The sequence below is a fragment of the Misgurnus anguillicaudatus genome, chromosome 4 (genome assembly GCF_027580225.2).
Source record: "Misgurnus anguillicaudatus chromosome 4, ASM2758022v2, whole genome shotgun sequence".
Taxonomy (NCBI): Eukaryota; Metazoa; Chordata; class Actinopteri; order Cypriniformes; family Cobitidae; genus Misgurnus; species Misgurnus anguillicaudatus.
The window spans coordinates 1,311,129-1,335,175 of record NC_073340.2 but is presented as its reverse complement, the minus strand read 5'-3'; the positions used below and the strand labels follow the sequence as shown (position 1 = coordinate 1,335,175).

Sequence of the window (24,047 nt, the reverse complement as noted above, 5' to 3'; positions counted from 1 at the left end):
GGTCTAATATACAGGACGATGATTTGGATGACATTACTAATTTAGATAGCTCCTCTATTGTAGTAGGTTTAAATGACTCAAGATGTTCGTATGGTAAGCTAGCGTTAAATATTTTATTGGGTAGAGTGGTGGCTGCTTGGGTACTTACAATGTTTTCCCTAATAATCATAATTTTCTTAGTAAAGAAGTTCATGAAGTCGTTACTATTGTGTGGGAGTTTATTAGTGGGTTCTGTTTGTTCTTTATTTCTAGTCAGTTTCGCAACTGTGCTAAAGAGGAAACGAGGGTTATTATGATTTTCTTTAATAAGATTACTGAGATACGTAGATCTGGCGATTTTTATAGCCTGTCTGTAGTGTTTAACACTCTCTTTCCATGCTGCACGCCATACCTCTAGCTTTGTGCTTCTATAATTTCTTTCCATTTTTCTAGCTGCCTTTTTAAGGGCTGCGGTATGATGGTCATACCATGGAGCTGGCGTTTTTTCTTTGATTCTCTTTTTTCGAATGGGAGCTACGGCATCCAATGTGTTAGAACAAATACTGTTCAGGTTTTCCATTACAATATCTAGATCTTCAAGGTTATCTGCTACATATTTCATTTGGGACAGGTCTGGAAGAGTGCTAATAAAGTTATCTTTAGTGGTGGAAATTATTGTTCTGGCTAGTCGGTAGCATATTGTGGATCGAGTGATCCTATCTAGAAGTACCGTGTATGAGACAAGGCAATGGTCTGAAACTGCATCGCTCTGAGGTGATATCTCGATGTCATTAATATCGATCCCGAGTGACAGAATGAAGTCTAATGTGTGTCTACGGGTATGCGTGGGCCCTGTCACATTTTGTCTAATATCGAGAGAATTTAGAATATCCATAAACGCTAATCCTAATGTTGTCACGACTGGCTTTTACCCAAAAGCAGGAGAACCCAAACGCAGACGATATATATAAATAACTGAGAGTTTATTAAAGTAACAAACACAAAAACCCACGAGGGGGTAAAACAGAAGATAAATAAACACAATGATGGGACACGAAACACAGGAACAAAACCCTGGAACCAAAATATAAGTCAGGAACACGGAAGACATGAACACAATGACTTACGACAACGAACGCGCACACGACAGAGAACGAGAGGGCATTATAAAGACACGACATCAATGGGGAACAGGTGAACATAATTAATTACGTAAGACACGAATACTAGGGTGAAAGTGACAAGACACTGGGAACACGTGACACAAATACATAATGTGAAAACACGTGTCCCCACACAGAACACAATGCTGCCATAATCTTGCCCTCTGAAATAAGACCTGAATCTACACAAAGGTCTGGCAAGACCATGACAGCGACAAGACACTGGCCAGATACACTCAGACCTGAGTCTAGTACAAAAGGTCTGGCAAGCCCATGACAAATGTATCTGTTGGGTTATCAACGTGTATGTTAAAGTCACCAACGATAAGAGCTTTATCTACAGTGACTACAAGGTCAGACAGGAAATTTGATATTTCTTTAAGAAAATCTGCATGATGGTCTATAGATTGTAGCAAGGACAAAAGAAAGCTGTTTATGGTTACAATCAGTTATTTCCATATTTAACAGCATTATTTCAAATGAATTAAATTTTAGTTCGGATTTATGGTTTACTTTAAAAGTTTTGTTGTATATTGTAGCTACACCACCCCCTCTCCCCTTTAATCGAGGTTTGTGTTTATAATAGTAGTCTTCTGGGGTGGATTCGTTTAAACTAATGTAATCATCTGCTTTAAGCCAAGTTTCTGTTAAAGAGAGTGCATCTAAGTTTTGGTCAGTAATTATTTCATTGACAATGGGTTCTTTATTGGTAAGCGATCTAATGTTAAGAAGGCCGAATTTTAACATTCGAGGTTCATCTGTAAATGTATTGTTTTCTAATTTTATGTTAGTAAGATTTGTACGAGACAAGGTAAACAGTGCTCTGTATTTGTTTGTTCGAGGAATGGACACAGTTGAAATGTGTTGATACTCTGGTAAGATAGACTCTAAGTGCTGGGATATATGTGATCTTGACATGTCAGGGCAGCTTACAGATGGACGGGTAAGCCGATCTATCTGTTTCCTGTCCTGGGCCCTGGGTAGTCAGAATGTATTAGAAGTAAGAGTATTGGTCAGATTTCTAGAAAGTATAGCATTTCCTTCCGATGACGGATGAAGGCCATCTCTCTTTAGCAGGTCAGGTCTCCCCCTGAAATGCTCCCAATTGTCTATAAACCCTACGTTATGCTGAGGGCACCATTTTGACATCCAGTGGTGAAGAGACACTAATCTGCTATAAGCTTCATCACCCCGGTAGGCAGGGAGGGGACCAGAGCATATAACATTATCTCACATTGTTTTTGCAATTTCACACACCTCTTTAATAGTATCTTTGGTGATCTCCGACTGGCGGAGTCTGGTGTCATTTGCGCCGGCATGAATAAAATTTTTAGAAAACTTACGCTTAGCATTAGCCAGCACTTTAAGTTTGGATCTAATATCTGACGATCTGGCTCCCGGTATACAGTCAACTATGTTGGCTGGTGCCTCAATGTTCACGTTCTTGAGTATCGAGTCTCCAATAACCAGGGCACCTTTAACAGATGCCTCAGCCGGTGTATTGCTTAGAATGTCGAATCTGTTAGAAATGACTAGGGGGGTCTTCGATGGGCATCGAATATGACTATGCCACCTGACAGTCACCCAGTTAGTCGGCCGCCTTAACTCAGTTGCCGGAACCGAGCTATGTGTATTATGCGTTACCGTAGGCGCACCCGAAAAAGTGTTTGAAACATTAACATTAGCGGTCTTACTGTCCTCAACGAGCGTTCTGATGCGCGCTTCTAGTTTTGCAACCTTCTCCGTCAGCCTTACTACTTCAATACACTTAGCACATGTAAACCCCTCTGTGCTGACGGAAGAAGCTAAACTGTACATGTGGCAAGTAGTGCAGGTTACAATGACAAGCGGAGTCTTACCGTTTTCATGCTGGTCGATGGCATCTCCGTTTGCCCGAACGCGGTCCGTGAAGCTGCATCGAGACCGGTGCTCGCTCGTTGCATGCCTTGGTCGTGTCCGGATGTCTGGAGCCAGGGTGATGTGAGGCACGCTGTACCGCCTGCTGCGAATGCCGGGCCACAATTCAATTCAATTTTATTTATATAGCGCTTTTCACAATTTGTGATTGTTTTAAAGCAGCTTTACAATAATAGAAGCAGTGAAAAGCATAGAAAAACGACAGATAGCACAACATTATACACAATAGCAAAAGCAGCTAAATTTGCTGCGGCTATGAATCAACATTATAAGCGTGCGTATTGCTAATGTAACGTAAAGAAGAGGGTGCTAAGTTAAGCCCAAGAAGGCTGCCTCCCCGGGTTGAAAAACCCCCTAGGAGAAAAAAAAACCCAGGCTCAGCCGGGGAAGTAAAAAAAAGTCTTAGGAGGGAAAAACCCTTGGGAGATATATTTATATATACATTGAAACGATTAAGGAGATTAGGCGGAGGTAAAGTGGGTTCTGCTGGTGGTCGTTGGTCATGTATCAGCTGGGCATCACGTTGATGGTCTGCCGGTGAGTCAGAGGTGTGCCGACTTTCACATTTACCGGAACTGGGTCTGTTTGTCTCAGTGTCCTCGGAGACAAGGACGAGACATGAAGAAAGAAAAACAAAACCCAATTAGCGTAGGGGCCATTCATATGTATACACATGTACATATACACAAACATATATATATATATATATATATATATATATATATATATATATACAGTCTTGTTCAAAATAATAGCAGTGCAATGTGACTAGCCAGAATAATCAAGGTTTTTGGTGTATTTTTTGTTGCTACGTGGCAAACAAGTTGCCGGTGGGTTCAGTGGATTCTCAGGGGGCGGACGGGACCCAGCGTTCATGATGTGCACGCTCTTGGGGCTGTGCAATTGGGCAATTGGTTGAGAGGGGTGTGTTCAAAAAAATAGCAGTGTCTACCTTTGACTGAACAAACTCAAAACTATTTTGTACAAACATTTTTTTTTCTGGGATTTAGCAATCCTGTGAATCACTAAACTAATATTTAGTTGTATGACCACAGTTTTTTAAAACTGCTTGACATCTGTGTGGCATGGAGTCAACCAACTTGTGGCACCTCTCAGCTGTTATTCCACTCCATGATTCTTTAACAACATTCCACAATTCATTCACATTTCTTGGTTTTGCTTCAGAAACAGCATTTTTGATATCACCCCACAAGTTCTCAATTGGATTAAGGTCTGGAGATTGGGCTGGCCACTCCATAACATTAATTTTGTTGGTTTGGAACCAAGACTTTGCCCGTTTACTAGTGTGCTTTGGGTCATTGTCTTGTTGAAACAACCATTTCAAGGGCATGTCCTCTTCAGCATAGGGCAAAATGACCTCTTCAAGTATTTTAACATATGCAAACTGATCCATGATCCCTGGTATGCGATAAATAGGCCCAACACCATAGTAGGAGAAACATGCCCATATTATGATGCTTGCACCTCCACGCTTCACTGTCTTCACTGTGTACTGTGGCTTGAATTCAGAGTTTGGGGGTCGTCTCACAAACTGCCTGTGGCCCTTGGACCCAATTTTACTCTCATCAGTCCACAAAATGTCCCTTCATTTCTCTTTAGGCCAGTTGATGTGTTCTTTGGCAAATTGTAACCTCTTCTGCACATGCCTTTTTTTAACAGAGGGACTTTGCGGGGGATTCTTGAAAATAGATTAGCTTCACACAGACGTCTTCTAACTGTCACAGTACTTACAGGTAACTCCAGACTGTCTTTGATCATCCTGGAGGTGATCATTGGCTGAGCCTTTGCCATTCTGGTTATTCTTCTATCCATTTTGATGGTTGTCTTCCGTTTTCGCCTCTCTGGTTTTGCTCTCTATTTTAAGGCATTGGAGATCATTTTAGCTGAACAGCCTATCATTTTTTGCACATCTTTATAGGTTTTCCCCTCTTCAATCAACTTTTTAATCAAAGTACGCTGTTCTTCTGAACAAGGTCTTGAACGACCCATTTTCTCAGCTTTCAAATGCATGTTCAACAAGTGTTGGCTTCATCCTTAAATAGGGGCCACCTGATTCACACCTGTTTCTTCACAAAATTGATGACCTCAGTGATTGAATGCCACACTGCTATTTTTTTGAACACACCCCTTTCAACTAATTGCCCAATTGCACAGCCTTAAGAGCGTGCATATCATGAATGCTGGGTCTTGTTTGTTTTCTGAGAATCTACTGAACCTACTGGTAACTTGTTTGCCACGTAGCAATAAAAAATATACTAAAAACCTTGATTATTCTGGTTAGTCACATTGTACTGCTATTATTTTGAACAATACTGTATATATATATATATATACATACACATATACACATACACACATACACACATATATATATAGGGCCCTATAAAATCCGTTTTATTTTTACCCAAATTCCGTTTTATTTTTTCCCAAATTCCGTTTTCTCCGTTTTAATTTTTGCAAATTCCGTTTTATCTGTTTTAATTTTGGCAATTATATTTTTTACCCTTTACTTTTATTTTAGTCATAAAAAGAGTGTGCCTTTAATGTTAATGATTAAAATGTAAATTATTTGGGGGAAAAACTGGATAACACGATTACTTAATGACTATAAAAGATGCATTTACACACGCACATACACACACGCGCGCGCGCACACACAACTCAATTCAATGCATTGTTTTTTAGTGTTGTTGCAGGAGGCTACAACAAGGTGTCAACGCAGTGGTGCCTTCAGAATTGCACAATCGCTTGAAATGCATATAACTTTACAAACATACACAGGATAGTGATCTGACTTCGGACAGGATGAGCACGCAGCTCTTTGCACGTGCGAGCGAAAGAGAGACAGAAAGCGGCGCCATGATGCAGATGATTATATTTTAAATCCGAGGGATAGTTAGTTTGCCTCAGCTCGCTTGAAATGCATAAAACTGAACAAATACATGAGGATTTGTGTTCGGACTTCGGACAGATGCGTGAGCGCGTGCACGTGAGAGAGGAACAGTGTGAGACAGACGTGGATGAGAGAGTGCATGTATCTTTGCGCTCACTGTGAACAGAGTGTTGACTAAACTTCATAAATAACAGTTCTGCGGTCACATAAAAGTCATGTGAGACCTGCTCGGAACTAAGTGCTTAGCGTCGAATTTCTAAATTCAAATAAAAAGCAGAGTCATGGAGAGCCGCTTCGCCATGGTTTCAGTGTTTTGGAGGAGGTCTGAAACGACGGGAGACATACGTTCGTGTCCCACACAAAAACATAATTTTATTCAAAATATGTAAAATTCCGCAAAATTCCGCGTTAATACTAGATTCCGTGTTAATTAGCCAATTCCGCGATTCCGTCCGCGATTCCGTGATCGCGGAAATTATAGGGCCCTGTATATATATACATATACACACATACACACACATGTACATATACGTATTGAAGATACAACGTCATCCCAGTGACAGACTCTCCACAGTTTGGTTTAGGGAGAACGAGAAAAATGCATGGGACGGCGAATGTTTTAGGAAATGGATGCAGTGACACCCTTTTAAGGACTGAAGTCCCGCCCCCGACTAGTGGGCTTAACACCACAAATCTATACCCACGAGAAATGTTGACGAAAATGAGGATTTAGTTTATTTATTTATCAGGTTGTACAAGCTATCTATTGTGAGATGAGTACCATTACTAAAACAGTTATGTGAATGCCTTGTTAAAGAGAAAAGTTTTAAGTCTAGATTTAAAGGTATCTAGTGTGTCTGATTCTCGGACAACGGTTGGTAAATCATTCCAGAGCTTAGGGGCTACGTAGGAAAAGGATCTTCCACCTTTAGACACTTTTAATATTTTAGGGATAACTAAGAGACCAGAGTTTTGCGAACGCAGTGCACGTGATGGATTGTATTCTGATAGTAATTCTCTAAGATATGAGGGTGCTAGGCCATTTAAGGCTTTGTAGGTGGTAAGTGATATTTTAAATTGTATGCGATAATTAACTGGTAGCCAGTGTAAAGATGCTAGAATTGGACTTATGTGGTCATACTTCTTAGATCGAGTAAGCACTCTTGCAGAAGCGTTTTGAACTAGCTGCAGCTTGTTTACCTGATTTGCATGGCATCCCGCAAGTAGCGAGTTACAATAGTCTATTCTAGAGGTCATAAAAGCATGGATAAGCTTCTCTGCGTCAGATGTAGACAGAAATATCTCAAAAATACGCCATATACTAAGATGGAAGAATGCTGTGCGGCAGACGTTGCCGATATGACTATCGAAGGATAAATTGCTGTCGAACATCACACCTAAGTTCCTAACCGAGGAAGATGGTACCACAGTGCAGCCATCTATGTGCAACTTGTAATCTGACATATTATGTTTGTAGCGATTCGGTTCAATAATAAGCATCTCTGTCTTATTGGAGTTGAGCTTAAGAAAGTTATGTGCCATCCAGTCACTAACATCGCTAATGCAGTCTGTTAGCTTAGAAAACGTGTGTGTTTCGCTGGGATGTGAGGAGATGTAAAGCTGGGTATCATCCGCATAGCAGTGAAAACTTATGTTATGTTTCCTGATAATGTCTCCTAGAGGTAACATATATAATGAGAACAGGATAGGACCTAAAACTGATCCCTGTGGTACACCATATTTAACCAGGGAGTGATATGACTCTTCCTCATTTACATAAACAAAGTGATAGCGATTGGTTAGATACGACCTAAACCAGGCTAACGCCTGACCACTGATACCAACATAGTTTTCTAGTCTATTGAGTAAGATTGTGTGGTCTATTGTGTCAAAGGCTGCGCTAAGGTCTAGTAATATGAGGATTGAGATTTCACCACGATCGGATGTTAACAGGAGGTCATTTGTAACTCTAAGTAGCGCTGTCTCTGTGCTATGGTGGGGCCTGAATCCTGATTGGAACTTTTCATACGTACTATTATTTGTCAAGAATGTGCGTAACTGGCTTGCCACTACTTTTTCTAATATTTTCGAAAGAAAAGGGAGATTTGAGATTGGTCTAAAGTTATTAAGCTCTCCCTGATCAAGCTGTGGTTTTTTAATCAGCGGTTTAATAACTGCTAGCTTGAAAGCTGTTGGAACGTATCCTATTTTTAGCGATGAGTTAAAGATATTTAGAACCGGGGTTGACACTACAGGGAATACTTCTTTAAGTAGTTTTGTGGGAACGGGGTCTAATATACAGGACGATGATTTGGATGATGTGACTAGTTTAGAGAGCTCATCTATTGTAGTAGGTTTAAATGAATCAAGATGTTCATATGGTAATCTAGTGTTTAGTGAACTAATGGGTAGAGTGATGGCTGCTTGGGTAGTTACGATGTTTTCCCTAATAGCCGTAATTTTGTTAGAAAAGAAGTTCTAAATCGTTACTATTGTGTTGGAGTTTACTATTGGTTTCTGTTTGTTCTTTGTTTCTTGTCAGTTTTGCAACTGTGCTAAAGAGGAAACGAGGGTTATTATGATTTTCTTTAATAAGCGTACTGAGATAGGTAGATCTGGCCGTTTTTATAGCCTGTCTGTAGTGTTTAACACTCTCTTTCCATGCTACACGCCATACCTCTAAGTTTGTGCTTCTATAATTTCTTTCCATTTTTCTAGCTGCCTTTTTAAGAGCTGCGGTGTGATGATCATACCATGGAGCTGGCGTTTTTTCTTTGATTTTCTTTTTTCGAATGGGAGCAACGGCATCCAGTGTGTTAGAACAGACATTGTTCAGGTTTTCTATTACAGTATCTAGATCGTCACAGTTATCTGCTACATGTTCAATTTGGGACAGGTCTGGAAGAGTGCTGATAAAGCTATCTTTAGTGGTGGAAATTATAGTTCTGGCTAGTCGGTAGCATGTTGTGGGTTGAGTAATCCTATCTAGAATTACAGTGTATGACACAAGGTAATGGTCAGAAACTGCATCACTCTGAGGTGATATTTCGATGTCATTAATATTGAGTCCGAGTGACAGAATTAAGTCTAATGTGTGCTTACGAGTATGCGTGGGCCCTGACACGTTTTGTTTAATACCGAGAGAATTTAGAACATTCATAAATGCATGTCCTAATGCATCTTTTGAGTTATCCACATGAATATTAAAATCACTAACGATAAGAGCTTTATCTACAGTGACTACAAGCTCAGACAGGAAATTTGCTATTTCTTTAAGGAAATCTGCATGGTGGCCCGGAGGTCTATAGATTGTAGCTAAGACAAAAGAAAGCTGTTTGTTGTTACGATCAGTTATTTCCATATTTAATAACATTAGTTCAAATGAGTTAAATTTTAGTTCAGATTTCTGGTTAACTTTAAAAATGTTGTTGTATATTGTATCTACACCACCCCCTCTCCCCTTTAATCGAGGTTCGTGTTTATAATAATAATCTTGTGGGGTGGATTCTTTTAAACTAGTGTAGTCATCTGCTTTAAGCCAGGTTTCTGTTAAACAGAGTGCATCTAAGTTTTGGTCATTAATTATTTCATTAACAATAGGTTCTTTATTGGTAAGCGATCTAATGTTAAGAAGGCCGAATCTTAACAATCGAGGTTCATCTTGTAATGTATTGTTTTCTAATTTTATGTTGATCAAATTTGTACGTGATGTGGCAAGTGGTGCTCTGTATTTGCTTGTTCGGGGAACAGATACAGTTGAAATGTGTTGATATTCTGGTAAGATCGACTCGAAGTGCTGGGATATATGTGATCTTGACATATCATGCCAGCTAACAGACGGACAGTTAAGCTGATCCGTCTGTTTCCTGACCTGGGCCCTGGACAGTCATACTATATCAGAATTAAGACTATTAATCAGATTTCTGGTGAGTATAGCACTTCCTTCTGATGTCGGATGAAGGCCATCTCGGGTTAGGAGGAATGGTCTACCCCAGAAATGCTTCCAATTGTCTATAAACCCTACATTATGCTGAGGGCACCACTTTGACATCCAGCCATTAAGAGACACTAATCTACTATGTGTTTCATCTCCCCGGTAGGCGGGGAGTGGACCAGAGCATATTACATTGTCTGACATTGTTTTTGCAATTTCACACATCTCTTTAATAGTATCTTTGGTGATTTCCGACTGTCGGAGTCTGGTGTCATTTGTTCCGGCGTGAATAACAATCTTAGAAAACTCCTCCACAGCTTCCCGCTCTGGTGAGGAAAGGTCTGAAAAGCATACATCGGATGAGTCCGCCATTAGATCGAAAAGGAAGGCAGATTTACAGTAAACAAACAGTGAGGTAACAGTAAACAAACTTCAGCCGGCACCGTTGTTGATGCTAGCGGGCTATGGGCCCTATTTTAACGATCTGAAACGCAAGTCCGAAGCGCAAAGCGCAAGTGACTTTGTGGGCGGATCTTGGGCGCTGTTGCTATTTTCCCGGCGGGAGAAATAAGTCTTGCGCCGGGCGCAAATCAATAAGGGGTTGGTCTGAAGTAGGTTCATTATTCATAGGTGTGGTTTGGGCGTAACGTCAAATAAACCAATCAGAACGCTATCCAACATTCCCTTTAAACGCAAGGGCGCAAGTTTCATGGCGGGTTGCTATTATTATGACGGATTTGACAGGCGCACGCAAGGAGCGGTTCACAGCCGAGGAGACCGACGTTCTTGTAAGAGCAGTCAAAGACAGAGAAGTTGTTTTGTATGGGGATAGGAGAAACCCGCCCAAATCAGCGTCTGTTAAACAGGCGTGAGAGGAAATAGCCGCAATTGTCTCATCAGCTGGGCCAAGCACTACAATGATGTCAGGAGACAGGGGGATCCCAAGCTTGCCAGCATAAATCGGGCACGCCGGGCACACAGGAGGACATCGCTGCGTCCACCCTCACCGCTGAAAGGGTTTGGGGGCTTTGAAATCGGACACAAGAAACGTAAGCAAGGTCCAACCCCAAAGTACACTTACAAATCAAGTTCACATACATGAAGGTTTCTTATGAAAACATTTTAATTATTATTTAGATAAAATAAACGTAATACAGCCACACAACAAACTTCTGAAAATATTTTAATCGTTATTTGCATGATAATTATTTAACGCTGCCACACAAAATAAATAAAAATTATCACCACAATGCTCACCACAATGATTTCCCTTATCTCATGTATTAATATTTTTATTGTAACAATTTATGATTTAATGATTTCCCTTATCTTATATTTTTTATTGTAACAATTTATGATTTGCAAAAATAACTGTTGCATCTGTGTAGATTAGATAAGCAATGCGCGTTGTGCACGCTATACACTATGGTCAAGCATGCGCCATGCGCCCTTAAAATAGCATAATGAACCACGCGCAACGCGCCACTGACTTTAGACTAGGTTTTTTTGGTTAGTAGCGCAATTGTTTTTTGAAACTGCAAAGTAGCATAAGAGATGGTTTGCGCCAGAGCACGCCTCCTTTTTTGCGCTGAACCGCCCAGGGAGCGCAAGTTCATTCCCTAGTTTGCCGACGTGCGTCTGTGGAGGGAAAAACCCACTGTGCGCCAGTGCAAAATACGAAATGATACATGCGTCATTGACAAAGTCAATTGCGCTGGGTGCAAGATAGGCCCCTATATGCTAACACTAGGTGTTTACTAGTGATAGATTGTTTTACTTATTAATATCGTTCAATAATCGTCACGGTAAAGTATTCCTAAGATAAACTAGTATGTTATATTATATAGGAACGAGATAGTGAGAAATAAGATTTAGATGATGAACTCGACGGAGCTCCAATGCACGGAGCCCCGTTTCCCCGTTTGTTGATGCTAGCGGGCTATATGCTAATACTGGGTGTTTACCAGTGATAAATCGATTCAGTTATTAATACTGTTGAATAATCGTCACGCTAAAGTATTCCTAAGATGAAATAATAAGTTATATTATATAGGTAGGAACAAGATAGTAGGAAAATAGGATTTAGATGATGAACTTGACGGAGCTCCGATAACAGTGTTGCCACTCTCTTGCGTCTCTCTCTTGTGTCTCTCTCTTGCGTCTCTCTCTTGCGTCTCTCTCTTGCGTCTCTATGATGTCAAAGGCTATGCCATTTGAGCAGGAACCGCTCATTGGTCACCGTATTTTTATAAATCCTGTACATGGTTGGACCTGCCGAACAGGTTGAGCACTTTTATATACTTTGTTGAGCAGAGAGGCTGCACAGTTTGACCAGCGGGCTGCGGGAACCGGTGTTGCACATCACGCCGCCAGAGGGTGTTGCTAATATAACTCGAAATGTATAACTATTATCAGATCGGCCCACCGGGAAAGTCCCGACCCTCCCGATTGTCACTCCACTACTGGCTGTAAGGAAGTGATTGCGTTTTGGTCGCTGGTCGACCCCGCGAACAGATGTGACGTGCCTCCCTCAGCTTCCAGGATTTGACATGCTGTTTGTGCTGAAGATCGCATAAAGTTACACCCATTTCAGGCAGGATCATAGACCCCCTCAAGCCAGCACGCACGAGTATGTTACTTTTTGTTTACGTTCTACACGAAGTTATGCTAGCCTATCCATCTGTCTGTGTCTGTCTGTCTGTCTGTCTGTCTGTCTGTCTGTCTGTCTGTCTGTCTGTCTATCTATCTATCTATCTATCTATCTATCTATCTATCTATCTATCTATGTATTTATCTTTCCCTTTCAGTCGGTCACTACGACGTCACGTCGTGACCGACGAATTGGGAACTCGCTTAGAGAGACCAATCTGCTTCGTACTGTTCTAAAACGCCGATGAACTTGGCATTGAGATATTTGCATAATGCTGGCGCCGCCCCGCCAGGTGCGCATATAAGCCGCAGGTGCAAATGTGGAAATTAGCTTTTTCGCTTCGAAAGCCGGATTATCTACTGAGAAGCTACTCTCTGCTCTTCTGGGAATGGTTGCTGAAGTTGATTGACAAGCAGTACTGACACAGCGGACTCTCGCAGTATTCCACTGCTCTGCATATTTTTTGTTTTGAGTTTAGTGTGTGCGTTGCCTCTCCCTGTGCGCATCATCAGCTGAGCACCAAAAGAGTGATTTCCCTAAAGAGTGATACATGAGAGCTCTGTGTCTTTTTAAAGACAGCCACTCTCTCGTATATTCGGAGATCAGCGTCCTTTTCAGGATAGCTTTTCCTCCGTGCGATCTTGGGTGCGAGAAGTACAGGGATTCCAGTGACGGTCACGAGCGCTGTCTTCGTGCTTGTGCATCGAGCACTCCGAGGCTGCGTTCGTGGAGAGCTTTTGTTCTCTCTGTGAGAGCATAACTCTCTTGGATTGCGGAGCCGACTGTCGTTTCTATGGGAATGACGTCCGCGCCTTTGCAGTGCTGAACGGTGCCATGGTGCGGCTGTCAAGCGCTCGCAGGACGCTCTTCGCATCACTACGCTGAGTAGGACGGAGGATGCGTCCTTCACCTACCGGCCTTCTCATCCTCAGCCGGTTAAGGCTCCGGTGGAGACTGCAGAGTCGTGTTCTGCGATTTCTGCCGAATCCATTGGACCTCCTTCTGGTCCCGTCACTTCTGCAGCATCAGAGGGGTGCCCATCTTTTCCCTCCGAGGCGGAGTCGTCCCGGAGATGGCGGCCGTGCCCGCTCGAGCGGCAGAAACGGTAGAGTTGGAGGGGTTAATCCCTCTCCGCCCGAACCATCCCGCCCATATGATTGGTATTTCGGAGCTGCCCGGGCCTCTACGGTCCTCACCTCCTGCCTTTCCCGACGGCACGAAGAGCTGACGTGATTTGCGGCCGTCTCGGCCGTTCAGCTTTCACCCCTCACCTCCCTCACCAACGGAGCCGCTAAGGACGGGGATCCCTTCAGTAGAGCGGGGGGTTGCGATGCAGCTGCGTTCCTGGAGGGACCACCCAACCCTTCCCTCCCGTGTTTGTATAGACAGTCGTCCGGTTACGGGTGCTGCCCATCAGGCATGCGGAGACACGGCTTCAGTCCTGCACGCAATAACGATTACTGCAGGTTCACCATTTACGAGGGAAGCCGTGACCTTCAGTCGTGCGATGTCCACCAAAGTGTTCCAGATCGCCACCTTTGGCTATGTCTGGCGTACATGACGGACGCATACGAGAACAACTTCTTGAATGCTCCTGTCTCACAGACCGGCCTCTTTGGCGAGCCCGTGGAGTCGTACAGCTACGCTGCGCAGACTGAGGCGATCTCCTAGGTCATGCCCCGGCGAAAGAGAGCTGCCCTTGGTCCACCACGCCGGCTCCTCAGTCTGCCTCTCGCCGTTGGCATCCTGCGACGGCCACCTCTGTTCCCTCTTTCTCGGACCCCATCTCGGCAGCGCATGGGAACCGGTCGTCAGCAGCTCGCCCCGCCCGCTTAGCCGCTTCCCGTGAAAATCGGGAGTTTGTGGCCAGAGACGGGCGACCCGGAGTGGCAGAGGATCACTCTTCAGGAGACGGTGATTCGCTCCTTCCCCCGGTAGAGGGTCGGGTGGAAAATCCTTGGTTTGCATCTGTTCCACCGGCTGTCCAGCCGGTACCCACTTAACCACACATAAGAGTGCATTCCTCTTCCCTCTCCAGGTCTCCGGAGGATCGAGAAAGCCGTGAGCGGGCCCACCAGCTCACCCTACCTCTCCTCTATTGCCAGCGGGTGTTTTTCCGGAGTCTGCGCTCTCCGCGCAGGAGACCAGACGACTGTCACCCTCAGCGGGCTCAGGTCAGTGTCACACACACACATAATGTAGATGTTTATGCTGTCACAGCAGACGCACCGGCAGTCCTACCTGTCTCGCTTCGCTGCCCCACCGCGGGTACTCGGTAGTGTCGTTAATTCTCCTCGTACGGTCCCTGGATGCTTTGCTTCAGTTCCCAGCCGTCTCGTTGGGTTTTACGCACTATCCGCCTCGGTTACGAAATACAATTACCGGCACTCCCCCAAATTCTCGGACATTCGTTTCACTATAGTGAAAGCGTCCGATGCACATGTACTGCGTGCAAAAGTTGATGTCCTGCTGGCGAAGGACATTTTGAGCCGGTCCCTCTTACCGAGAATGATGATAAGGTTTTTCCAGCCTTTATCCCATATTACCCAAAATACGCGGTGGGTTACGACCGATTTATTTACGCACCGGCTCTACAAATGTGATCCTTTAGGATGATACGCCGAGGCTCGTATTTCAATATTCAAATCGGTTTGCAGCCTTAGACCTGTAGATGTGTACTTTGTGTGTCCATCTCCCCTCGCCTTAGACCGTTTTTCGCTCTGCGTTCGTGGGGTGGGCATATTAATACTAAGTACACCATTCGAGCTGTCTCTCTCTCCCCGTGTCTCCATGAAAGTGCTAGTCACGGCATTAAAATCTCAGAGAGAGAGAGCGTTGTTCGCATTCTGCTAATATTTACGTCAACTATAATGGCTTGTTCTTGGCAGACGTGCGCGAACAGAGATTTAATGCTTCAGCATCTCGCTCGTTTAAGTCATAAGGTCATCTGGGAAAAGAGCAACTTTGCCCGTGCAGAGGATCCTTTTCTCAGTATGGAAATAGACTCGATCGATTTATTGGCGTGTTTTACAAGAGCGCGCAACCAGTCAGTTCTGACTTGCCTCGGTTTAATTCGAGGGAAGTACGCGGTCCCTCTGAAACAATTTCAGAAGCTCCTGGACATATGACAGCATTCTGCGGCTGTGACACTGCTCAAGCTGCTTCATATGAGACCGCTTCAGCATTGGTTTTACGATCGAGTCTCGGGGAGAGCGTGGCGCAACGGCATACACTGTGTAACCATTACACCTGCGTGTCATTTCAATTTTACCCCGTGGCAGACCCAGCATTTCTGATAGCAAGATATGCCCTGAGTCGGGTCTCCTGGCATTCTGTAGCACATACGATGCCCCAGCACGGGATGAGCAGCCACGTATGACGGGCTTGCAGTCTCAGGGGTGTGCATAGCACCCCAACTGCCGCGAGCGGTGCGCTGTATATCTGGGACTTGTACGCTCTGCTATGGAGATGCGAGGGAAGGATGTATTAGCCGAGACCGACAACATTGCGACTGTTGCGTAATTTACCGTTAAGGCGGTTTTTGCACTCTCGTCACCTGTCGCATCTCGCTCGTCATCTCCTCCTTTGAAGTCAGAAGCATCTGAGGTCCCTTCGTGCCATTTACATCCCGGGTACGCTCAATACAGCGGCAGACGCGCTTTCCCGAGCTGCACCCACCGCCGAATGGCGACTCCACCCCCAGACGGTTCAGCTAATTTGGAAGAAGTTCGGTCGTGCGCAGATATATCTATTTGCGTCACCGGACGATACCCACTGTCGCCTGTTTTATTCACTAACCGAGGGCAGCCTCGGCGTGGATGCGTTGGCACACAGCTGGCCGCGGGGGACGCGCAAATACGCATTCACTCCAGTGAGCTTAATCGCACAGACACTGTGCAAAGTCAGGCAGGACGAGGAGAGCCTTTTATTAGTCGCCCCGTACTGGACGACCAGGAATTGGTTTTCAGAGTTAATGCTCCTCGCAACAGCCCCTCCCTGGCGAATTCCCCGGAGGAAGGACTTTCTTTCTCAAGGAAGGGGCACATTATGGCACTCGCTCCCCGACCTGTGGGATTTCCATGTACGGTCGTTGAGTGCGCGCAAGGTTTAGGTGATTTATCGCAAGCGGTATCTAACACCATCGACGCGGTACGAGCACCGTCCACAAGACGGGCTTACACGCTTAAATGAAACCCTTTTCGTCACCTGGTGCTCTTCGCAATGCGAGGACCCCAGAGAATGCTTAACATTGTGCTTTTATATATCTTCAACATAGGTTAGATGGTAGGCTGTCACCCTCCACCATTAAAGTTGATATCGCCGCTATTTCTGCTCATCACTCACTTATTAACGCCAGATAAGTTGGCCAGCAGTATTTGGTTATTAGATTTTAAGAGGCGCTCGCAGGCTAAACCCCTCGCGCCCTCCCTCTATTCCTCCGAGACCTGTCCATGGTGCTGAAGCCCTACTACAGGTTCCGCGTTCGAGCCTTTGCAGTCTGCGAGTCTGAAGTTTTTGTCAATGGAAACTCTGACCCTGCTAGCATTGGCCTCCGTGAGGCAAGTAAGGGATTTATATGCATTCTCTGTTGACGATTCGTGCCTTCAGTTTGGTCCTGCTGTCTCACTGAGACCCAGACCAGGCTATGTGCCCAAAGTTCCCACCACTCCCTTCAGAGATAAGGTGGTGAGCTTGCAAGCGCTGCCCCGGAGGAGGCAGACCCAACCATGGCTTTATTATGCCCCGTACGAGCGTTACGCATCTACGTGGTTCGCACACAAAGCCTCAGGACTTCAGATCAGCTCTTTGTTTGTTACAGTGGTCAGCAGAGAGGAAATGCTGTCACTAAGCAGAGGATGTCTCATTGGATAGTTGATACTATCGCCCTTGCTTATAATCTGCCGGCATTCCTTGTCCATTTAATTTGAGAGCTCACTCTACTAGAAGTGTTGCCTCATTTGGGCACTCGCTCGTGGTTCCTCGCTAACAGACATCTGCAGAGCTGCTGGTTGGGCGACACCTATACGTTCATTAGATTTTACAGTGTTCGTGTCGAGCCTGTCTCCTCTCGTGTACTTTCCTCGCTAGGGGAAGCACAGAGAACAGGCTCGCAGGTCGGCTTGCAGCCTCCGACTGCTGCTCCAAACTGAGCTCAGTATGGAAGGCCATCGAGGCAAAAACGCGTAATAATTTGTTTTGTCTTCCTCCACTGCCTTGGCAGCCTGATGTTGCGGAGCATCCGCTGCCAGCCTCTCACTAGCTGCATCCTCGCGAACCTGTGTTTGGCTCGGGCATCCACATTGCGTCCCACCGGGTTCCTTTGTGAGTATTTTTCCGTGGGGTTAATCCTACTAGCCCACGTTTCCCTCAGCAGAGCACTGCTTTGCTTACACAGCCACGGCTGTCATTTATACCTCAACTACGGTTGACTTTCGCCCACCAATAGCCCTTAACGAGGCGGTGGCTTCCGCAGCGTCCCTATACCGCTCAGATAGGGCGCTTCCCAGTCGCTGGCACTACTGTGGGGTTAAAGGAACATCTAGTGCCCGGCCTTCTGCCTTAAAACCTAATTCTCCTTATCCTTAAGTGGAACCGGAGGGCTTTACGCAGACTCTGGAAGAGGTCAGCCCTCAGTGGCGTTTTGGTAGGGATTCCCAATTCGTCGGTCACGACGTGACGTCGTAGTGACCGACTGAAAGGGAACCTCTCGGTTACGTATGTAACCCTCGTTCCCTGAAGGAAGGGAACGGAGACGTCACGTCCCGTCGCCACAGGGCTGCTCCCTGCTGTTTATCGGCCGGTCACACTTTCCGGCTTTCTCAGCAAAACGAAGCTAATTTCAACATTTGCACCTGCGGCTTATATGCGCACCTAGAGTACGAAGCAGATTGGTCTCTCTAAGCGAGTTTCCAATTCGTCGGTCACGACGTGACGTCTCCGTTCCCTTCCTTCAGGGAACGAGGGTTACATACGTAACCGAGACGATTTATCTATTTATCTGCTCTCAAGGCAGCTTTGGTAAATTCTCTCCCTAGCGTGACGTCATACATAGGGCCCTATAATTTCCGCGATCACGGAATCGCGGACGGAATCGCGGAATTGACTAATTAACACGGAATCTAGTATAAACGCGGAATTTCGCGAAATTTGACATATTTTGAATAAAATTATGTTTTTCTGTGGGAGACGAACGTATGTCTGGGGGAAATGCAGACCGGGGGGAAGTAAATCTGGGCGACACGCCCCCTCCCGTCGTTTCAGACCTCCTCCAAAACACTGAAACCATGGCGAAGCGGCTCTCCACGACTCTGCTTTCGTCAGCGAAAAAATTAAGAAATTCGACGCTAAGCACTTAGTTCCAAGCAGGTCTCACATGACTTTTATGTGACCGGAGAACTGTTAGTTTGGAAGTTTAGTCAACACTCTGTTCACGGTGAGCGCAAAGATACATGCACTCTCTCATCCATGTCTGTCTCACTGTACCTCTCACGTGCACGCGCTCAGGCATCTGTCCGAAGTGCGAACACAAATCCTCATGTATTTGTTTAGTTTTATGCATTTCAAGCGAGCTGAGGCAAACTAACTATCCCTCGCATTTAAAATATAACCATCTGCATCATGGCGCCGCTCTCTGTCTCTCTTTCGCTCGCACATGCAAAGAGCTGCGTGCTCATGCTTTCCTAAGTCATATCACTATCCTGTGTATGTTTGTAAAGTTATATGCATTTCAAGCGATTGTGTATAAAATATGGATCGCGTTCCGCTGGATTGATGTGTTTAAGGCACTTCTGAAGGCACCACTGCTTTAACACCTTGTTGTAGCCTCCTGCAACAACACAAAAAAAAAACAATGCATTGAATTGAGTTGTGTGTGCGCGCGGGTGTGTATGTGCGTGTGTAAATGCATCTTTTATAGTCATTAAGTAATCCTGTTATACAGTTTTTCCCCCAAATCATTTACATTTTAATCATTAACATTAAAAGCCACACTCTTTTTTTGACTAAAATAAAAGTAAAGGGTAAAAATATAATTGCCAAAAATTAAAACGGATAAAACGGAATTTGCAAAAATTAAAACGGACAAAACGGAATTTGGGAAAAAATAAAACGGAATTTGGGAAAAAATAAAACGGATTTTATAGGGCCCTACATACAGTGCGTTGTGGGGGAAAGGAGAAACATTGCAAACTGCTGTACTTTTTTGTATTATATTCCGTTTTGTGATACCCAACAACATAAAATACAATGGATAGCAATTATAAATGTGTATTATCAACAAGCAAATTGCACAAATTCGTTGAAAAATTTAACCTGCAACACGCCCTTCAACTGTTATTTTAAATTCTCATGTATCGTTGTTTTTATTGTGATTTTATCATGTATCTCTTATTTTTACATTTTCTTTTTTCTCCTTTTATTTATTGTTTTCTCATTTCTATGTAAAGCACTTTGAATGACCTCTGTGTATGAAATGTACAAATAAACTTGCCTTGCCTAATCCCGGACAGATCATTTCTCATTGCAGTTTTAATTTTGTTATAGAGGCTGAACTTGCACTCATCTTTTACAGTCATGAGAGTGTTTTGACATGACCGTCACTGCTAAAAGAATATTCAAGCAGTAAAAATATTTTGTTAAAATCAAACCTCTGATATGGAGTCCTGACCATATAGACACAGCTCAGACTCTTTCACTAAGTTTAAGCAGTATAAATGGCACTTGTGGCCGAATTTACCCCGGTTTTCCCCTCCCGAGAATCCGAGGGAAAATCGGGCAATGGACCTCGATCGGCTCCGAAGTTCGGCCCAGATTAACCTGTAATGTTAGACATTTAAAAATCGAAACTTACACCTTCCGATATGCTCACAAGCAAATCGGGGCCAACCCGATCTTATCAAACATGTTTGATATTTAGGATTTCAAATCCGCAAAATTACGTCAGTACTTTCACAATAATCATTGAGAGATAGAGATGATCGACAGCTTTCGGGACCGCGAAACAAGCTGCAGTATGGATAGACAGCGCAGCTGGTAGAAACAGTTTGTGGACGTCAAGTGTTTCATTCTACTTTCATTCCACCACGACTTCAGCTCTTTGTGGCAAATAAACTATTTAAAATAGTCAAATTAATCCTTGCTTGATTCACGTTGTTTACTCTTTTATAAACATTATCTAAAAACAACAGAACATGATGATGGTCAGTCACATCACGCACCTGCAGCTATTCTGTGTATAGAGGAAATTTAATAAAATAAATAGGCATACACGAAATATTTTGCACTTAAATAATTAGCATATTAACAAAACTAATTTAAAATGATATGACGATTTTCAGTTCTTTTTTGTGACGCACTCCACAAACGCACTGACACTGATTGCTGAAACACTGCACACTTGAGAATCTGATGCGCCTCATATCCAAGCTTACAATGTTTCACATTAAATTACATATTTGTTCAAAACGATTTGTAATGTAAATACTGAATTTAACACTAGACACTACACTGCAAGATAGAATAGAATATAAACTTTACTGTCATTATAAAAATATAATATCATTTGTTTAGAAGCTCTCAAAGACCAGCAGCTTCAGAAGAATAAACAACAAAAATAGAATCCACATAGTATAGCTGCAAAATAATATCACTACAGAGTAGTATATATACAGTGGAATTAAATAATGCAAACAACAGTGTAAAATCAACTTTAACCAAGCATCAGTCATTTAGCATCAACGCTTATAAACCTACAATAATATTCCTGTTAGGAAGAAACAGGAAAACAGAGCATTAATAGAAATAGCCTACATCACTTAATAGTAACTCCTAAATATGCAAAAAATAGTGAAATATAGGCTAGCCAATTATATTAAAAAATGTTTTTAAATGTATTTAAATTTAAATAAATCTTGCATGAGAATTAGACTTGAGTTGGTGCTAGATTGTGCACACATCTACAGTATGCATTCAAACACTGCCTAACACATCCTTAAAACATATCATGATTGTTGCCATAAACAAGAGCTGAGGAGGAGAAATCACCTAGGTTTCAAATAGAAAGCTGCTAGCAAATGTAAATATTTAAAAAGAAATCATAATAAATGTGTCATAATCTTCATTCCTTCATATACTCTTCTCCTGAGGTGACGTGAAGTGCTTGCTCTGGCAAGATAATCTTAATAATATCCTGTAGTGTGTGATGCACTAGGATTTTTAAGTCCTGTTGTATGAGCATGTTTAAAATTTGAGCGAAGAATATCTGACAAGATTCTCCTTATGTGTGTGCTGCAACCAGATTTCATAATCTGCCAGGATTTTAAAAATCCTGTAGTGTGAGCCAGGCATTAGCTGGATTTTTAGCACAGACACTGTAAGTACCTAAAATAGGATCATATGACCACCAATTGTTTTTGTTGCAAAACCACACTCAGCTTCTAAAGACAGAAATAACATCTGATCATTGCCTGATGTGTCTTTTTACCTTCCAGTTCATCAGCTTGGACGGAGAAGGCTGCACGACTTCGCTCAGTTGTGTCTGATGTGTTGCCCATTGATGTACACCAGTCCTGCCCATTATCCCAAGGGTCCTTGCCTTCATATGGAGCAGACTGTCTGGTGTCGGCATTTTGTCTGGAAAGTGTAAGCCCTGACTTGCCTTCTTTCACTAGTGCCTTGAGCAACATCTCCAGCCTGCTTAAGAGAGGGGGTTATCTTCTGCTCATTGGTGCCTTGGGAGAAAGCTTCTACATGGGTGCACCAGGACTGTGCATTCCTGTAGTCCCTCTTGATGAAGCTCAAGTCTGTTTCAGCCTAAGGGCCAGTGGATATGAGCTCCTGCAGCTTTGTATTTACCATCTGCCAGCAGATATGAAAGTGGGAGTAGATGATGTCACTGGTGTATTCTTTGCAAAAGCAAAGAAGGCATAAGAGATAAAATTGAATGTGGACACTCTTTATCAGTTAGAGTCTCCATCAGATTTTGGATTTTCTATTGTGCAACAAAATGTATTTGTCTAACGTTTAGAAATAAAATAAAGCTGATCAGTTGACAAATTTTGCTGAATGCGCAATGCTTGTTGAAATTACTGACATTTACTCACATTCCACTTTCTATTTCATCTATTTTATTTTTTAAGCATTTTAATTAATTATGGTATGTATTGTATAAAAAGCATTTTTTTTTATTGAATAGACAAGAAATTGTTGGAATGGGCCAAACGTTTATGTCACTTTATGAAAATCTTTTGCATAGCTTGATTTGTATGGATTAAATCTGACAGGTAATCAACATTCTCATAAATAATTTGTTGATTACTGTATTCAAATTTTATTGGTATATTTTTTATGCGATAAGGTCAAAAGCAAGATGTTATGTATAAAGGGGGTCGCACACCGGACGCGCAGCTCAGCGCTGCACCGTTCTAAACAAATCTAACTGTATCTATTTTATAGTAATTATTTTTGAGAGACTTTTATTTAATGAGCAAATCGTTTTTTTTGTGCAAGTGGCGAGAGTGCATGAAGAAGAAGAGCATGGCACAGAAAGTAAAAAAAGTTAGCACACAGAAGTGAGTGTTGTGTCATATCTGAGAAGCTTGTTGGATAAAGTCCCAGCTAACAGGAATGTTTTCAGAACATTGGCTAACATTCCCTAAAAGTTGTGTTAACATTTTTATGAAAAACATTTATATGTGATGTTCAAGTAATGTTTTAAAAATGTTTTTTTTTAAGAAAAATAATGTTCCTACATTGTTAAACATACACTTGGAAAAAACATTTTGATACAAACATTGAAAAATGTTTTTTGGATGTTGTTTATGTAATGTTCTCTTTATTTTACACATTTCCTTTTTTGTGGCTGCTTTTGAAAATTTTATGTGAAATTCGATACGATCTCATAACTTTGCTTTAAAAGCTGATTATGTATGAGAGTCACATGCAGCTTATTAATGCCTTTCTATCACAAAGTTTCATAATCTATCTTTCGATAGTCATATCGCCAACGTCTGCCGCAAGAGTGCTTACTCGATCTAAAAAGTATGACCACATCAGTCCAATTCTGGCACCTTTACACTGGCTACCAGTTAAATATCGCATACATTTTAAAATATTACTAATCACCAGTGTTGGCAACGTTACTTAAAAAAAGTAATTAGTTATAGTTACTAGTTACTTCTAAAAAATAGTAACTGAGTTAGTAACTGCGTTACATCATTATAAAAGTAACTAATTACCAGGCAAAGTAACTATTACTTTACTTAAAAAAAGTTCAAATATTTCAAATAACTTGGATGCCCCCAATAAAACATTTGTTGAATGAATTAGACACTAAAGAGAAACCACTAATTTTGTCCCTTACGAAAATTAACCACGGTTTTGCTACAGTTAAAACCAAAAAACATGGTTACTGCAGCAAAACCATGGTTACCACAAAATAACCATGGTTTTGACAACAAACCATAATTCACTATGGTTACTGTAGTAAAACCA

General features: G+C 42.8%; 1 protein-coding gene across 1 annotated transcript in view; it reads left to right on the top strand.

Moving 5' to 3' along the window:
• Positions 1-23,615, top strand: part of LOC129420695 (phenylethanolamine N-methyltransferase) — a 124,907-nt gene extending 101,292 nt beyond the window's left edge. The window contains exon 3 of the mRNA XM_055175714.2: positions 22,046-23,615. Within this exon, the coding sequence (XP_055031689.1) occupies positions 22,046-22,484 (439 nt within the window). The 3' untranslated portion in view covers positions 22,485-23,615. The remainder of the gene's footprint in view (positions 1-22,045) is intronic.
• Positions 23,616-24,047: the final 432 nt, after the last annotated feature.